The following is a 16,710-nucleotide window of genomic DNA, read 5'->3' as shown; positions in this document are numbered from 1 at the left end:
AGATAGTAAAGTGCATAACTCTTAAGGTTATTGCTTGTTGAATTTTTATATGTACATTCATCTGTGTGCCACCTACAGTGATTAATTTTTTCTCAGTTTGCACAAGTGGATGCCTCCAAATAGAAGGAGGCTTTAGGAACTGATGTTGGCGATTAATGGCTTTCAACAAAATTAGAAGAATTTTGTGTCACTGACCTTTTATTCTTACAGAAAAATTAATGTTCCTTAGGAGGAAGTGTTTTCAAAAGGTTTGTGAAAGGCTACCAGTCACTTTCTAACTTCTGTGTTTGTATTTAACCTCAGAAGGGATTTTAATTCTAAAAGAAGCTTCAGTGTAAGTTAGAAGGAAAAGGTATGTTCTGGTAAACAAGAAGAAAAAAGATTTAAGAAAAATGTACTTAATTATACTTAAGCTTTTGGTTGATTGGTGGAGAATTTCTTTAAATCTTATACTAATTATATATAATTTTAAAATGTAGCTCACAATTATTGGGCTTTGTGCACTTGTCTCTTCTTAATAAAGAATCCTAAATTCTGTGAGAAAAAAAAAAGAAAAACAGCTATATTACTACTACTTGTATTCAGAATTTTTCATTAGATATAGTGTTGTTATACCACTGGAGTACCATGGTGTGAAAATTCTAGTGAATCAAGAAGAATATGATGAAAAGTGTTTAGAGCAGGGAACAATACATTGAACATTTTACTTTAGGACCTTTGTAAGATTTATTCATGAAATGTGAGTATTTTTTCTTCTATTTCAGTGTATATTAGTGTTACTAATATATCCAGAAGTTATACCATAATTACCTTGTGATGAGTTTTAAAGGCACAAACTGCCTACTTTAGAACAAAATTATTTTTTAAATATGTATTTATATAGCTGTTTTTAAATTTTTCTTTTAGAATTGTAGAAGAATATCATGACTTATATACGTTACAAAGAGGAAGGATGGAGAGTGATATTAAACAGTTAATGGCAGAAAGAGATATCTGGAGCTCAGCCACATATGAATTGTCCGTAAAGGTTGGTTCATCTGAAATCGTAACTTATTTTTTGGCTGGATAAAGTTTCATTTTACAGTTTCAATAATCTAGACAAAATTTTTATTTATTTATTTTAATTTTTTTTTTTACTTTTTTTTTGGTTGCATTGGATCTTCAATGCTGCATGTGGGCTTTCTCTAGTTGCAGTGAGTGGGGGCTACTCTTCGTTGCAGTGTGCGGGCTTCTCATTGTGGTGGCTTCTCTTGTTGTGGAGCATGGGCTCTAGGTGTGTGGGCTTCAGTAGTTGCAGCACGTGGGCTCAGTAGTTGCATCATGCGGACCCTAGAGTGCATAGGCTTCAGTAGTTGTGGTGCATGGGCTTAATTGCTTTGCAGCATGTGGGGTCTTCCCGGACCAGGGCTTGAACCCATGTCTCCTCCATTGGCAGGCAGATTCTTTACCACTGCGCCACCAGGGAAGTTCCCAAAATTTTATTTTATTTTTAAATTTTTATTGAAGTACAGTTGATTTACAATGTTGTGTTTAATATCTGCTGTACAGAAAAGTGACTTAGTTATACATATATATACATTGTTTTTCATATTTTCCATTGTGGTTTATCAGAGGATATTGAATATAGTTCCCTGTGCTATACAGTAGGACCTTGTTGTTTATTTGTCCTATATATAATAGCTTGCATCTGCTAATCCCAAACTCCCAATCATTCCCTCCCCAACCCCCCTTACCCTTTGGCAACCACAAGTCTGTTCTCTATATCTGTGAGTCTGTTTTTGTTTTGTAGATATGTTCATTTTTGTCATGTTTTAGATTCCACATGTAAGTGATATCATGTGGTATTTGTCTTTGTTTCTGACTTACTTCACTTAGTATGATAATCTCTAGGTCCATCCATGTTGCTGCAAATGGCATTATTTCATTCTTTTTAATGGCTGAGTAATATTTCATTGTATGTGTGTGTATATATATATCTATCTTAAAAAAATTTTTTTAATTTTTTAATTAATTTTTTATTAGCATATAGTTGATTTACAATGTTGTATTAGTTTCTGCTGTACAGCAAAGTGAATCAGTTATACATATATCCACTCTTTTTTAGATTCTGTTCCCATATAGGTCATTACAGAGTACTGAGTAGAGTTTCCTGTGCTATATAGTAGGTTCTTATTCATTATCTGTTTTATATATAGTAGTGTGTATATGTCAATCCCAATCCCCCAATTTGTCCTTCCCACCCCTTCTTTCCCGCTTGGTAACCATGTTTGTTTTCTACATCTTTGACTCTATTTCTGTTTTGTAAATAGGTTCATTTGTACTTTTTTTTTTAGATTCCACATGTAAGTGATGTCATATGATGTTTGTCTTTCTCTGTCTGACTTACTTCACATGGTCTCTAGGTCCATCCATGTTGCTGCAAATGGCATTATTTTGTTCTTTTTAATGGCTGAGTAATATTCCACTGTGTGTGTGTGTGTGTGTACCACACCTTCTGTATCCATTCATCTGCTTATGGACATTTAGGTTGTTTCCGTGTAGACAAAATTTAAAAAAATGAAGTATATGTATATATATATATATATATATATATATATATATATATTTTTTTTTTTTTTTTTTTTTTTTTTTTTGCGGTACGCGGGCCTCTCACTGTTATGGCGTCTTCCGTTGCGGAGCACAGGCTCCGGACACACAGGCTCAGTGGCCATGGCTCACGAGCCCAGCCGCTCCACAGCATGTGGCATCTTCCCAGACCGGGGCACGAACCCGTGTCCCCTGCATCGGCAGGCGAACTCTCAACCACTGCGCCACCAGGGAAGCCCAAAGATGTATATTTAATTGATGAATAATGCAGCTATTCTATTATGGGCCTTGAAAAGGAAAAGTTACATTGTTTTCTTTTGTTTATTCTCTATTGGATAGCTGGCTATTGTCCAATTAAGGGCTCTTTTTTCCACCAGAACCTATGAGTATGAGCCAGAATTCTATTTCTGTTGTTTGTGAACATGTTAAAACTTTCAACTTTAATTATACACTAATAAACTAGGGAAAGTGGTTCTTATTTTTTTTACATAATGTAACTGTATTACGATCACTTGATAACTCGCTTTGGTTCTATTACCTTGGTACCCAAGATGACAACTGACTTGAAATATGGCAGCCTGTGGACAATTATAGTGATGCTTTAGGAAAGTAGTAATGTCCCACAATACAGTGTTCTATTTTTCTAAAATGTTTGCTGGTTGGTTGCCTAATTTCACATCTGGAAATTATAATATTAACAATAAATTATGACCCTCAACAGATTCAAATTTTTATACCATTTTCCTCTTTAATAGTCAGACCTCATCTACGACACAGATGTTCCATTCTGATGCAGAACTTTAAAAGGGACATTGACATGTCCAGAGAAAACAACTGTGAAAGTAAATATATAACATAAGAAACAAACCTGGAAAAGAAACAGACTCACAGATACAGAAAACGAACTAGTAGTTACCAGTGGGGAGAGGGGAAGGGGGCGGGGCAAGATAGGGTAGAGGATTGAGGTACAAACTACTATGTATAAAATAAATAAGCTACAAGGATACATTGTACAGTACAGAGAATATAGCCAATATTTTATAATAACTATAAGTGGAATATAACCTTTAAAAACTGTCACTATGTTGTACACCTGAAACTTATATAATATTGTACATCAACTGTACCTCAGTTTAAAAGAAAAAAGAAACAAATCTGGGAGCTAGCGTGTTCAGTAGGAGAAAAAAAGATGACAAGTGAGTTCCCTCACTCTAGAAGTATTCAAACAGTAGAGAACTAACTGACCAGTGGTAAGAGATTTCTGTAGAAGAATACCTTGAATTAATGGGGCTTTGTGTTGGATCATCCCTAATAGGAAATAACAGCTATAATGTCAACTCCCTGAAAATAAGGACTTTGTTCACCGATATGTGCACAGTGTCTTGAACAGTCAGTCATTCACTGAATGACTATATAATTGATTCAGTATATCAGTGGTTCTCAAAGTATGGTCCATGGACCTCCTTGAAGGTCCATAAAACCCTTCATGAGGTGAAAACTAGTGTCATTGTAACACTGAGTTATCTTCTGCCTTTTTCATTCTCATTCTGATATGATTTTTCTTGAAGCTACATGGTATGGGATATTGCAACAGATTGAATTCAAAAGCAAATGAAAATCCAGCTCTATTCTATTAAAGCAAACATTAAAGAGATTTGTAAAAATGTGAAACTGCGTGTACTTTTCACTATTTTTTTTGTTTTAGAAAATGTAGTTATTTTTCAGAAAAACTATGTTAAATATATAATGAGCTTATTAATGTTTAAGTGAATTAACAAATACATATTTTAAATAATTTCAGTTTTCCAATGCAATAAATAACAATAGATATAATCCATATAAACAAAAGCTCTTCGGAGTTCTCAATAATTTCTAAGAGTATAAAGGGGTTTTGAGATAAAATTGAGAACCTCTGCTATATACTTTGTTCAATTTGGTTCCAGTTCAGTAGTTTTAGAAAACATGAATTTATGATTCAAGTTAGTTCATGATTTTTTTGTTTTGTTTTGTTTTTTGTTTTTTTGTGGTACGTGGGCCTCTCACTGTTGTGGCCCCTCCCATTGCGGAGCACAGGCTCCGGATGCGCAGGCTCAGCGGCCATGGCTCACGGGCCCAGCCGCTCTGCAGCATGTGGGATCTTCCCAGACTGGGATACGAACCCGTGTCCCCTGCATCGGCAGGCGGACTCTCAACCACTGCACCACCAGGGAAGCCCCTAGTTCATGATTTAAATAAGAAATTGTTATTGAATTAATGATTCAGTGAAAAATTGGTGTGTGATATTGGTTTGGGTTTAATAAATTACAATGGTTTGGTAATGTTTTAGATTCCTAATTTTAGTACTTTCTAAAAATAGGTAATTGAAAGAAATAAAGTCATGTTGGCTAAAAGACTTTACCTCAATGAAAAAGGCTGGAATAAATATACTAAGCATTTCATCATACTGCTGTCAACTAAGGTAAAGCTCAATTCACTTAAGTCATGGGAAAAGAGACTTCAACTGTTGAGGGTTGAAACTACAAGAAGCCTTTGTTAATTTATAGATTTTTAAAAATTTTAATTAATTTATTTACTTTTGGCTGTGTTGGGTCTTCATTGCTGTGCACAGGCTTTCTCTAGCTGTGGCCAGCAGGGGCTACTCTTCTTTGCCGTGTGTGGACTTCTCACTGCGGTGGCTTCTCTTGTTGTGGAGCATGGGCTCTGGAGCACAGGCTCAGTAGTTGTGGCGCACGGGCTTAGTTGCTCTGCGGCATGTGGGATCTTCCCCCCCGCCGAACCCGTGTCCCCTGCATTGACAGGTGGATTCTTAACCACTGCGCCACCAGGGAAGTCCCTAATTTATAGACTAAATTTTACATATAGTTTTATATTTGTACTTTATTGGGGGCAAAATGAAAAATCTAAGGAAAAGTGAATAAAGGCCCTTCTTTACATTTGTCTGTAATAATTAGAGCAATTTAAGCAATTTGTCTAAGTTAATAACACTGCAGATGTTACTTATAGAGTTATAGTGCTTAAGCAAAAATGTAACTGTGTTCATTGAAATAATTGCATTATTGATGCATTCTGTGCAATATTATGGGACAATTCAATGAGCACACTAGGTTGAAAAGGAAGGAAGTGGCATTTAGTATGTTTCTAGAGCCAAACCATTTACACTACTCATTTCATTTAATTCTTGTAACAGTCCTGTGAGATATATATTAGAGTCTTTATTTTATAGATAAGAAAAATTAATTTCAAGTTAAATAATATCCCCCAACATTATACAGCCAGTCAATGGCTAGGATTTACATTTGGTTCTGTCTGGCTTTGAAATTCCTGTTCTTTCCAATGTACTGCACTGCCTGCCAAATCCTATGAGGAAACTGGGCTCATGTTGCAAAGGAAAAAATCTTGTTCCTAATGCTTTTTTTATTGTGGAAAAATTCACCACCAAAGGGACTGTGTAATAGTGTCACTGATATTTTGAAAAAGGAATATCTTTTCAATTTTTGGATCCATTTCCTACATATGACTCTAGTATTGCAATATTAATAATGGCCTGGTGTATGCTAATAAGTATTTGTTACATGAATAAATGAATAAGTGGTTTAATTCCATGCATTTTATCTAGGACACTGCAGACGTTGCACTGTTGCAGAAGTTGACGGAGAAATGGAGAAACTTAGTGAATAAATTTAAACAGGAAGTGGAAGAAAATGAAGAGTCTACAAGAGAAAAATTGCAAAGTGTTAAGGATGGCCTTGTCAAATGGCAGCAGTTCTTCAGAAATAATACGTGGGTCTCCAAGAATCTTGTTTTTCTGATTATATGACGTCATGTTTGATAACTCAGTCCAATTCTTCCTCTCTTTTTATCTTGTTTCTCTTTTACCTTGTAATTACTCTAACATTGATTTTGGTGAGGTAACCAGCTGCCCTTACACGGGCACAATCCTGCTAGGAGCTTGAATGGTCTTGCAGTTTCTGGTGCAAATCATCTCTGATCATCTTGATCCCTGTACCCAACTGCTGCTGCTTCCACTTAAGTCCAACTCTTCTTTTCTTCTCTTTACTCTCTTTTTAAAATCAAGTCAACTTATGTCATTACTCTTGGCAGACTTGAATATCTGGATCCATCTGCAAATTCTGTAGCATAGTGTATGTGCCGAGAAGTGGAATCAATGACTGGCAGTTATAAGGAGGGTGATTCTGATTGGATATCATATCTTGTAACAATTAGAGAAATTTGATAATGGAAGAAGCTGCCTTCCTTTGTTAATTAACAAAGTAGTTTATTGGAGGCTGGATGACTACATCACAGCCAAGGTTAGTGGGAATCCGTACTTTGAATGCAGGCTGGACTCAGTGATTTCTAAAGTTTTTTTTTTTTTTTTAACTTTAAGATGCTTTGTCTGTTGAGGAAACACATTTAGGTACCATTTCCATTTCGAATTGAGAAGAGCGGTTTCAGTTTTTCATATCCTCTAAGACAGCTGTCTGCAACCTTTTTGGCACCAGGGACCAGTTTCGTGGAAGACAGTTTTTCCACGGACTGGTTGGGAGGGATGATTTCGGGATGATTCAAGAGCATTACATTTATTGTGCACTTTATTTCTATTATTATTACATCCGCTCCAGCTGAGATCATCAGGTATTAGATCCTGGAGGCTGGGATTTAAACCCAACCTGCCTGGATCGAAACCTGCTCTAAGAGGTTTCCCAGTGAGTAGATTTGGAAGTTGTGGAAGCTGAAGCTGGTACATATCCAAGCTGGTTGCTGCTGCCATTGTCCGCTTCTACTGTGTGTTGACGTTCAGCTGGGAGAGGAGCACAGGTGGCAGTGGTTCCCTTCTCCCTTTCTCCTCAGGAACTTCTTTATCAAGAGCTTTCTCCTTGTGAGGCTTCAAAAGATATTAAAGGAAACTCTTAACAGAAGTTGGGGCTCCTGACCTAAATGTTGAGTTTTAATTGTTCTTTAGGCTTCCTTTCTATTTATATATTGTTTTGGCTGCTGTGTTCAGCAGGAATCATTCTTATGATGACCTAATTTTGGGTGCTGAGGACCCAGAGACCACTCTTTAATACTGTCATGGCCTCTGACCCTGTAAGTTGCTTACTCAGGTCTGATTAGTGTCTGAATTTATATTTATATTTGTAAATTTAAAAATAAATGCCTATGAGGGAGAGGCTGAACCTGAAAGGCATTTGGGAAAATCATCAGGGAGAAACATTATTAATTGTTATAAATGTGTGGGTTCATGATTTTCTTTGTTTATATATTGTTATGAGACCATGCTCTTGCTCTTTTTCCTTCTTTCAGTGGAAAAGGCATTCTATCCCCTAGTAAAGAAAATAGATTTGAATCAGTTGTTCAAGACTTAAAGCAGTGGCAAAAGGTAAGACTTTCTAGTAAACAGCTTGGTAATCAAAATGCTGTTTGTAAACTTGTCACTCTTCACCTACAACTGGGTCACATCTCATCCTTTAAAAATGCCGTACTAGGTTTTACGAAAGATAAGGAAAGCATCAAGACTACAGGGGCTTTTAAAAATACTCTTAAAGATTCTATTTTCTGTTCTATTTTAGATTTTCGAGTCAAAGTTAGGCTGCCAGAAAAAAATTGGGAAAAGACACTTGGGTGGCAGTTAGGGTAGTTCTGATTCTCTCATCTAATTGTCAGACATAAGTAACATCTGTGCCTCTCATGTACCTGGCTTTTTTCTTTCTTTTTTTTAAATAAATTTATTTATTTATTTATTTATTTTTGGCTGCTTTGGGTCTTCGTTGCTGCATGCAGGCTTTCTCTAGTTGTGGCGAGCGGGGGTTACTCTTCATTGTGGTGCATGGGCTTCTCATTGCGGTGGCTTCACTTGTTGTGGAGCACGGGCTCTAGGCACAAGGGCTTAAGTAGTAGTGGCCCGCGGGCTCTAGAGCACAGGCTCAGGAGTTGTGGCACATGGGCTTAGTTGCTCCGTGGCATGTGGGATCTTCCCGGACCAGGGATCGAACCCGTGACCCATGCATTGGCAGGCAGATTCCCAGCCATCAGGGAAGTCCCTACCTGGCTTTTTTCTTTAGGACAAATTGGACTTTTAAAATTAATAACATCTTTTAAAAAAATTGTGGTAAAATATACATAACATAAAATTTATCATTTTAATCATTTTTAAGAGTACAGTTCAGTGGCATTAAGTACGTTCACATTGTTGTGCAACCATCACCACCATTCATGTCCAGAACTTTTTTATCTTCCTGAACTGAAACTCTACCCATTAAACAAACAATAACTCCCCATTTCCTCCTCCTCCCAGCCCCTGGCAACCACGATTCTACTTTCTGTCTTTATAAATTTGACTACTCCAGGCAACCTCATATGAATGAAATCATACAGAATTAGTCCTTTTGTGACTGACTTATTCCCTTCAGCATAATATCCATAAGGTTCATCCATGTTGCAGCATATATCGGAATTTCCTTCCTTCTTAAGGTAGAATCATATCCCATTGTATGTATATATCACACTTTGTTTATTAATAACATCTTTTTAAAAGGGTTCAAACTTTGAAAATAGGTTTCATTAATCAAATTACTATCATGTTATAGTAGTCTGACAAGGGAAAATATATGATACTGAAATCCTCCAGTGTGAACATCAAACTCATGACCTAATGAAATCACATCCAGATCCCAGGAAACCATTTTCTTTTCTTTTGGAATGATTTGAGCAGAATATTCTAAGAATTGAAGATGTTTGTTGTCATATATAAAACATAGCTAGTTTAGTGACTTTTTTTTTTTTACTGTTTATCTGTTTGACATTGCATAGATAAAATTGAAAAAAATCATGCTTCTTTTTTTAGTAGGAATAATAATAATTCTCATTCATTAACTTGTCAGGCTGAAGGTGCTTTCCACATGTTGCTTTACATATTCTTCATAGCATCCACATGAGGCAGGTTTTATAGTCCCCATCTCACAGATGTGGAAATTGAAGGTTAGAAATGTTAACTTGCCTTAGTTATCTGTAAATGGTAAATGGCTGAGTCAGAATTTGAGTCCATGTCTCTCCAATTCCAAAATTCTTACCCTTAATTGCTCTGCTACAGTGCTTCCCTATACTGATTACTGATAAGTGTGGGTGATTTGTTTCCATTATCTGAGTCATAAATAATGGCAGTCTTTATATATAGGTTGCCCTTTATTTTTTCCACAAATATTTATTGATATGTCAGATATAGCACTTGGGCTTGGGATTAAAAAGATAAATGAAAACCTATACATTCTATGAACTTTCCCAGTTTAGTGGGGATCATGTAAACAGAAATATTACATCCTTACCAAAGCAAATAGTAATTTAAAATGCTCAGCTCTGTGAGACTTAATTGCCTATCACTAATTTTTTTACCTATATAGGATTTAATATAATTATTTTCATCCCTGGTAAACTATGGGTTATCTTACAGAGTATCAAAATTGATTAAATTTAACTTTGAAAATAAAATATATGTCATATGAAGAAATGGTATGACAAATAATAATAAGATATGTAATTCCAAAATATTTAGGAGTCACCTGAGTAGACTTTGATGAAATCAGTGAATAATGTGCTTATTTCTTCATCCCCCTTTCACTCTCTAGGTGTTGACTGAAGAAAAAGACAAATTTTCTGGGGATCTTCTAATGTCAAAATATGATTGTCTCAAGATAATTAAACATTTACAGGAAAGCTGGGCAGATATTGGGCTTGGGATATTTAGTCGCCATAAAAGTATGGAGGGAAAGTTACCACCAGAGCAGAAGCACATGGAGGAAATTGTGAAAAGTACAGGAAGACTCTACAGAGAATTTGAAATAAGAATAAATGGGGATAATGGTAAGGAAAAAAAAACAATGATAATGAGATGGCTTGACAATAGAAAGCATTTTAATAGTAATTATTATTTTCAATACAATTAATATTAAAAACAAAATAATACATATAGTTTTTAAAATCAAGGAAAATAAAGCATGGAGCATCACTTTATTGAGATATAAGTCATATACAGTACAATTCATCTATTTATACAATTCGATGATTTTTAGTATATTCACAGACATATGCAACCAGGTGGTAAATGATTTAAAATAAAAGAGGAGGTCAAAATGATGAATGAGAGTGAAATTAACAAATCATTTTGAATACTCCTGAAAGACTGAAGTTTACTGATGAAGGTAGTGAGAATATTTTCATCAAGGACAAGAAAAAGTTTGTTTTTAAATTATTTCTCTTTATATATCTCTGAGATGGGAGCATTTTCATTTCTTACTTTGCAAATGAGTTTAGACAAAAGTATAGAGAGGGTATTTTGCCATGATCTCACAGTGAATCAGTCAAAAATTAGAATCCAAACTTGATAGTTATTCAGACCAAAACTATAAACTTCATGTAAACCTGAACAATGACCGAAAAAATGACTCAAGAACTATATCTGTTCTAGTTTCTGTTATTAACTATCTTATAATCATGAAGAAGCTGTTTTTCATCATTGTCTTCTTAACAGGATAACTCAGTGAATTAATACCTTTAACAGAAACTGCAGTTCATGGTTTCTGGGTTTAATGCATTTCATTCTCAGCTGAGAGGAGAAGACAGAGTAAAAACTGTTATCAACGAAATAGTCCATCAGTCAGAAAAGCACTGATTACATAGTTTTTATTCACTAAATATTTATTTAGGAACTACTCTTTGCAAGATTCTCTGCTAGGCAAGCTGTAGGATAATAAGAAAATGGAAAAAGATATGCCCCTGCCCATGAGTATTTCATAATTTATTATTGATAGTAGACTTACAAATACTTCTAAAAGTTAATGCTTTTCTCACTTTTCCAGGTATCTCTAAAATTCTTCCAAGTTTGGTTAGTTCTCTTGAATTCTGTTCTTTCAAGTTGAAAAGGCTGCTGGAGTTTCCTGAACTGCTTCTTGAAGAATGGGAGGGACTTAATGAAAAAATTAATGAAATGAAATCTCAGTTGGATGCATCGTTAAACGTTATTGGTACTGTTCCGCAGTACAGAGATGTGGATTCTGGCTCGTAAGTTCCCATAGCTCTCTGCTGGGTAGAAGGGAATCCCCACGTCTCAACTGCATTTTCTCAGTACTTCGCCTCAGCAATGGGTATTTGGGGTCAGATAAAAAACTCTGACATCCTCTTCCTCCAAGTAAGAAAGCCATCTGACTGGGAGCTGGAGGGTGAGGGAGTCCTGGGTTCTTAACTACAGCAGTCTAGGGTGGAGTTTCTGCCTCCCTGAGCTGAAAAGGGGAAGAGCGAGAGTAGTTTCGGTTCAAATACCATAGACTCTTGCCTTTCCTACTGAATCTTCATAAATTGTCTTGAATATAAGTTTCTTCAGTTGCTGTTTGTCCTTAGAACCATTTCCAGAAGCTTTCAATGGTTTTTGTTTTGTTTTAGTAATTTTCACTAATTTCACTGGAGAGCGGGTCACCTTTTCTCCTCCCACTGTCATGTTGGAAGTTGATCTCTTGAGAGGATTTTAAAACTCATTCTTCTCATTTTGTGGCCTCAGTGGTCTAGAAGTAAATGTAAAGGGAGTGAGTGTAATAAGTCTTTACAGTAGAGGTCTAACACTGAAAGTAAGGTCTGCATTGTCCAGAGTGCATTACACCTAACCCTCGTGAGGTTAGGGAGGCTGTCAGTGAGTAGCCATTCTACAAGATAATTCAGGGATTTGATTCACCTTTCTCTGAGCTCTCAAACAGTTGTACACACTGAAGTTTACTAGCCCCAGCCAAATAAAACCCTTTCTTTTATCCAATAGTTACTTTCATACTCTTAAGTAAGTCACTTATCTTTATTTTACTTGCTTTTTCCTTCAGGGTACTCCAAGCACATATATTTAACATGATTCAGCAATGGCTTTTGAAGATAGGCAATGAAGTTAACAATGGTAACATGGAACTTCAGCGCCAAGTATGTACTTGTAGGAATTTGTTAGATTATTTTTTGCCTTGGCTGGGAGTTTTCTTCAAGGAAAAACCAAGTCATGCCTATCCAATTGAAGCAGGAGGTTGGGAGGGAAAAATGGGAACTTATATAATATAATTACTGAAATGATTTTCAGTGGATTTTTTTAATGAATTTATTCATTTTATTTATTTATTTTTGGCTGCGTTGGGTCTTTGTTGCTATGCGCAGGCTTTCTCTAGTTGTGGCGAGCAGGGGCTACTCTCCCCTGTGTGGGCTTCTCACTGCCGTGGCCTCTCCTGCTGTGGAGCACAGGCTCCAGGCATGCAGGCTTCAGCAGTTGTGGCACGCAGGCTCACTAGTTGTGGCACATGGGCCCAGTCGCTCCGCAGTACGTGGGATCTTCCCGGACCAGGGCTCGAACCTGTGTCTCCTACATTGGCAGGCAGATTCTCAACCACTGCACCACCAGGGAAACCTCAGTGGATTTTTAACTGCAGTATGTTCCTGCCTTTGGAATGAAGCTTCACAGATGATCAAAAGTTTTTGAGATCTAATTATTATCTTTACTCTTTACTCGGTATACCAAAAAAATTTTCCCTCAATAGCATTAATCATTTTAAGAATTTATGTTGGTGCCCTTGACTGGCTGAAGGAATGACAGAAACATGTTTCTAAGAAGAAAGACAAGATGCTACAATACTACTGGTCTACAGTTATTTGAACAAATAGGGAATTGTCCTGCAATTCTGAAGAACTAAACCTGTGGAATTCTTAACTAGCACATCATGAAATAATAATTTCCAAAGGATGTCTTAGTTTTTTACGTTTACTTCCACTTCCTAGTCTTAATTATAATCTAAATTTATACAGGAATCTCTTATTATAAGTAAACTTAATATGCAAATATTTGACCTTACAAAATTGATAAAATGAATTTAATTAATTTTAATATTGCTTAAATTGGGAATTTGAAAGGCAGAGATCAGCATGTTGTATGGGAATACTACTTATGAAGCATTATATCACAGTCTATGAGCACGTTGTGAACATAGAGACATCAAGAGTTGAGGAGCAAATATGTTAAGACTGGAAGTATGGATCCAGGGGATCCCCAGGCTTGGGAGAAATTTCTATGACTTAGAACACAACCAAAATTAAGAAGAAAAAGGGTAGGAGAGTGCCTCTCACCTAGTGGAACTCAATAAATATTTCTCGAATGAAGTAACAAAGAACATTCCAGCATTGTTGATGTTTTATGGTGTTGCTACATTAACCCCTTCTTCGGTAAGTTTACCATTGGATACTCAGCTAACCATTGGGGATTATCTCCGGGGAATCATATTCTCAATTTTTAATATTGTGGAATTCAATTTTTATAATATAGAATTATTTAGAAAGTACCTTTATATACTTCTCATTTTTATATTTTATATACTTCTGTATTTTAACACTACAGCATTATAATATAGTTAAGCTGCCTAGAAAACTTGCAAGATTATACATTCCTTGAGGAACTGTGTGTATCCATATTAACTGGTATAAGTATTTAAAAATGGAAAAGTTTATCTTTTTTTAACCCACCATTCATTTTCCTGTCTGATCCATTTTCTTCCAGATTTTTTGGTTTTGTTTTGTTTTTTTCTTTATACCTTTACTCCATCTAATCTGTGCTGCTTGGCAGTCTAAAATAGTGATCTTTTTTTTATCATGTATCTCTATCAGCAAAAAATCTTTGAACAAGTTATTTCTAAATTACTTATGAGAATTTCTCTGTTAACCTTTTTGGTACATTATAAAATAAAAACAAATAGTCAAAAGAGATGAAATGAATAATATTTAAAATAATTTTTAGTAATGGTTTTAAAAAAACTGATGTGATTGAACAGGCTTCATAATTGTTTTACAATCACAGGTTAATACTTAGTGATAAAGCCATTTGAAGTTCTGCTCCTAAGTTCAGTTTACTTTGTTACTTGTTTTTAAGGACTGTCATTGCTGAAATAATAGCTCACAAAAGAACAATGCGAATTGAAGAAGTTTATTATTGGCTGTATTTATTAAATAATGCTCATTTTTCAATTCCATCAATCAGTTACGTAAAGATTTAAAACAAATTGTTTAGTAAAATTTTCCATCTACCATAATGTCAATCAGTTGTTCTTATAAACATTAGGCAATGTAGCATTTCTTTTTTCTAACAAAAGATCCCCAACCAGTTGATACACTTTATTTGTAAGATTTTAAAAGAATTAGAAACATATTTCCAGATTTTCAAGTATATAAATTTGAGAGTTTTTAAAAGTGAGCTATATATCATTTTCAGCAACAAAATCATACCAAGATGGAAATCCTTCCAACTCTCCATTTTCAAAATGACTGCTCCATAATGTAAATTTCTTTTACTCATTGTTAAACATCAATTGTATTTTGAAGGGAAAAATTAAGTGTGATTTTTTTTTTTTATATCAGCTAGGAGATGGCTGTGTTGCCACTTGCCATCCCTGAAAAGATTAGTAAATTTGAAACAAGCCGTTTTATAAAAAAACACTTAATCTTAAAGTTTCTCTTAAGAATTTTATATCAGAATCACAGTAAATCTCTGGTTTATAAATTATCATTTTCACTCTCCATCTAATTAAAGAGAATGATTCCATATCTTAGTGAAAGTGTGTTTATTTTGATTCTAATTTTAAATTCACCTATGACCTGTTGCATGACCTTGACTCTACCATTTAATCTCTAATATAACTATGAAATGAAGATAACACATATTTGTGTTTATTTCACAGGGGTGGTTTAAGGATTTATTAATATTTTTTGTAAGCGAAAATGAGAGTTATTTCAATGACAGTATCATCCAGGCCATTGGTATATGAAAGAACAGTTTAGAGAATTAATTAATTCTCTAAGAAGAATTAATGTAATTGAGTAGCAGCAGGGGCTTAGTGGGGAAAATATCTTTGGCTTGTGGAAAGAAGGTAGTGGTTTTTTAAACTCTTTCTCAGGAAGAGTTGCCCTTTTCCTGATGTGTTAATTCAGGTGTAAAAATACACTAATCAAGATTACTTAGGGACTTCCCTGGTGGCACAGTGGTTAAGAATCCACCTGCCAATGCAGCGGACACGAGTTCAATCCCTGGGCCGGGAAGATCCCACATGCCACAGAGCAGCTAAGCCCATGAGTCACAACTACTGAAACTTGCACGCCTAGAGCCCGTGCTTCTCAACAAGAGAAGCCACCGCAATGAGAAGCCCGTGCAACGTAGCGAAGAGTAGCCCCCACTCGCTGCAACTGGAGAAAGCCCGTGCACAGCAATGAAGACCCAACGCAGCCAAAAACTAATAAATAAAATAAATTTATTTTTATAAAAAGATTGCTTTAGGTCGTTTATGGCCTTTTCTTTTGAGGCAGGAAGTTTGGGTTTTAGTACAAGGATAGACTACCAAGCTTCATTTTTATTCATTAATTTAACAAACATTTATTAAGCACTTTCTCCCTGCTAAGTACTGTGTGTGGTATTGAGGGATAAAATGATGGTCCATGCCTTAAAAAGACTCACAGACTAAATGAGGAGACAGATATGCAAACAATTATAATAGAGATATGTACAAAGTACTATAGCAACATAGGATAAGGAGCAAATTAAGTCCGGTGAAAGTTAAAAATTCTTCTCAAAGTAGATTATATTTAAGCCAAGAAGAACACTTAGAAACTCACCAGAGAAAGGGACTACATAGGGCATTGAAGAGAATGGTTGACGTTTGCATTTCATAAAGTTTTTTACATCTTATTTCTGGGACCCAGCCTCAGCAAAAGCCGTTTGCGAAGGTTCCCAAACTTTCTCTCTTCTCAGTGCCTAAGGGTGCCCCAGTATTTTCACACTCCTAAGCCAAAAAAATTACCACACAGTCCAATTTATTATTACATAGGGAGGTTCAAACAGCTTACTAAATATTTATGTCCTAAATATGAGTATAACTTTTGGAAAAATATTATAATACGTGTTAAAATAGGTAAACAAGGAGACCATTGGACATGGCTTTAGTGCTTTTAGTAGCCTGTGTAAACAAACCAAAGCCAGAGTCGATGCACTCGAATCCAAGAAAACGAAACTCAAGGAAAACTAATTCTAAAACAGTCAGCTAGATCCTCTCGAATATGAAAAAATGAAACTCA

The 16,710-nt window shown here is 35.5% G+C and overlaps 1 protein-coding gene across 10 annotated transcripts in view; it reads left to right on the top strand.

Moving 5' to 3' along the window:
• AXDND1 (axonemal dynein light chain domain containing 1) overlaps window positions 1-16,710 on the top strand; it is a 65,746-nt gene that overhangs the window by 25,166 nt on the left and 23,870 nt on the right. For 7 of the 10 annotated variants that reach the window (XR_004526045.2, XM_073803808.1, XM_073803812.1 and 4 more), the window contains 7 exons: window positions 907-1,027; window positions 4,943-5,044; window positions 6,203-6,366; window positions 7,891-7,966; window positions 10,209-10,443; window positions 11,439-11,640; window positions 12,444-12,537. Coding sequence is in view for 9 of the 10 variants with exons in the window: in XM_073803808.1 (XP_073659909.1) it covers window positions 907-1,027; window positions 4,943-5,044; window positions 6,203-6,366; window positions 7,891-7,966; window positions 10,209-10,443; window positions 11,439-11,640; window positions 12,444-12,537 (994 nt within the window). In the remaining variant the exon portion in view is untranslated. The remainder of the gene's footprint in view (window positions 1-906; window positions 1,028-4,942; window positions 5,045-6,202; window positions 6,367-7,890; window positions 7,967-10,208; window positions 10,444-11,438; window positions 11,641-12,443; window positions 12,538-16,710) is intronic. The other 3 variants (XM_019918546.3, XM_019918548.3, XM_019918549.3) reach the window with 3 other exon arrangements.

Source organism: Tursiops truncatus, chromosome 1 (assembly GCF_011762595.2).
Source record: "Tursiops truncatus isolate mTurTru1 chromosome 1, mTurTru1.mat.Y, whole genome shotgun sequence".
Taxonomy (NCBI): Eukaryota; Metazoa; Chordata; class Mammalia; order Artiodactyla; family Delphinidae; genus Tursiops; species Tursiops truncatus.
The sequence above is the reverse complement of the archived record's forward strand: the minus strand, read 5'-3'. Positions and strand labels throughout refer to the sequence as shown.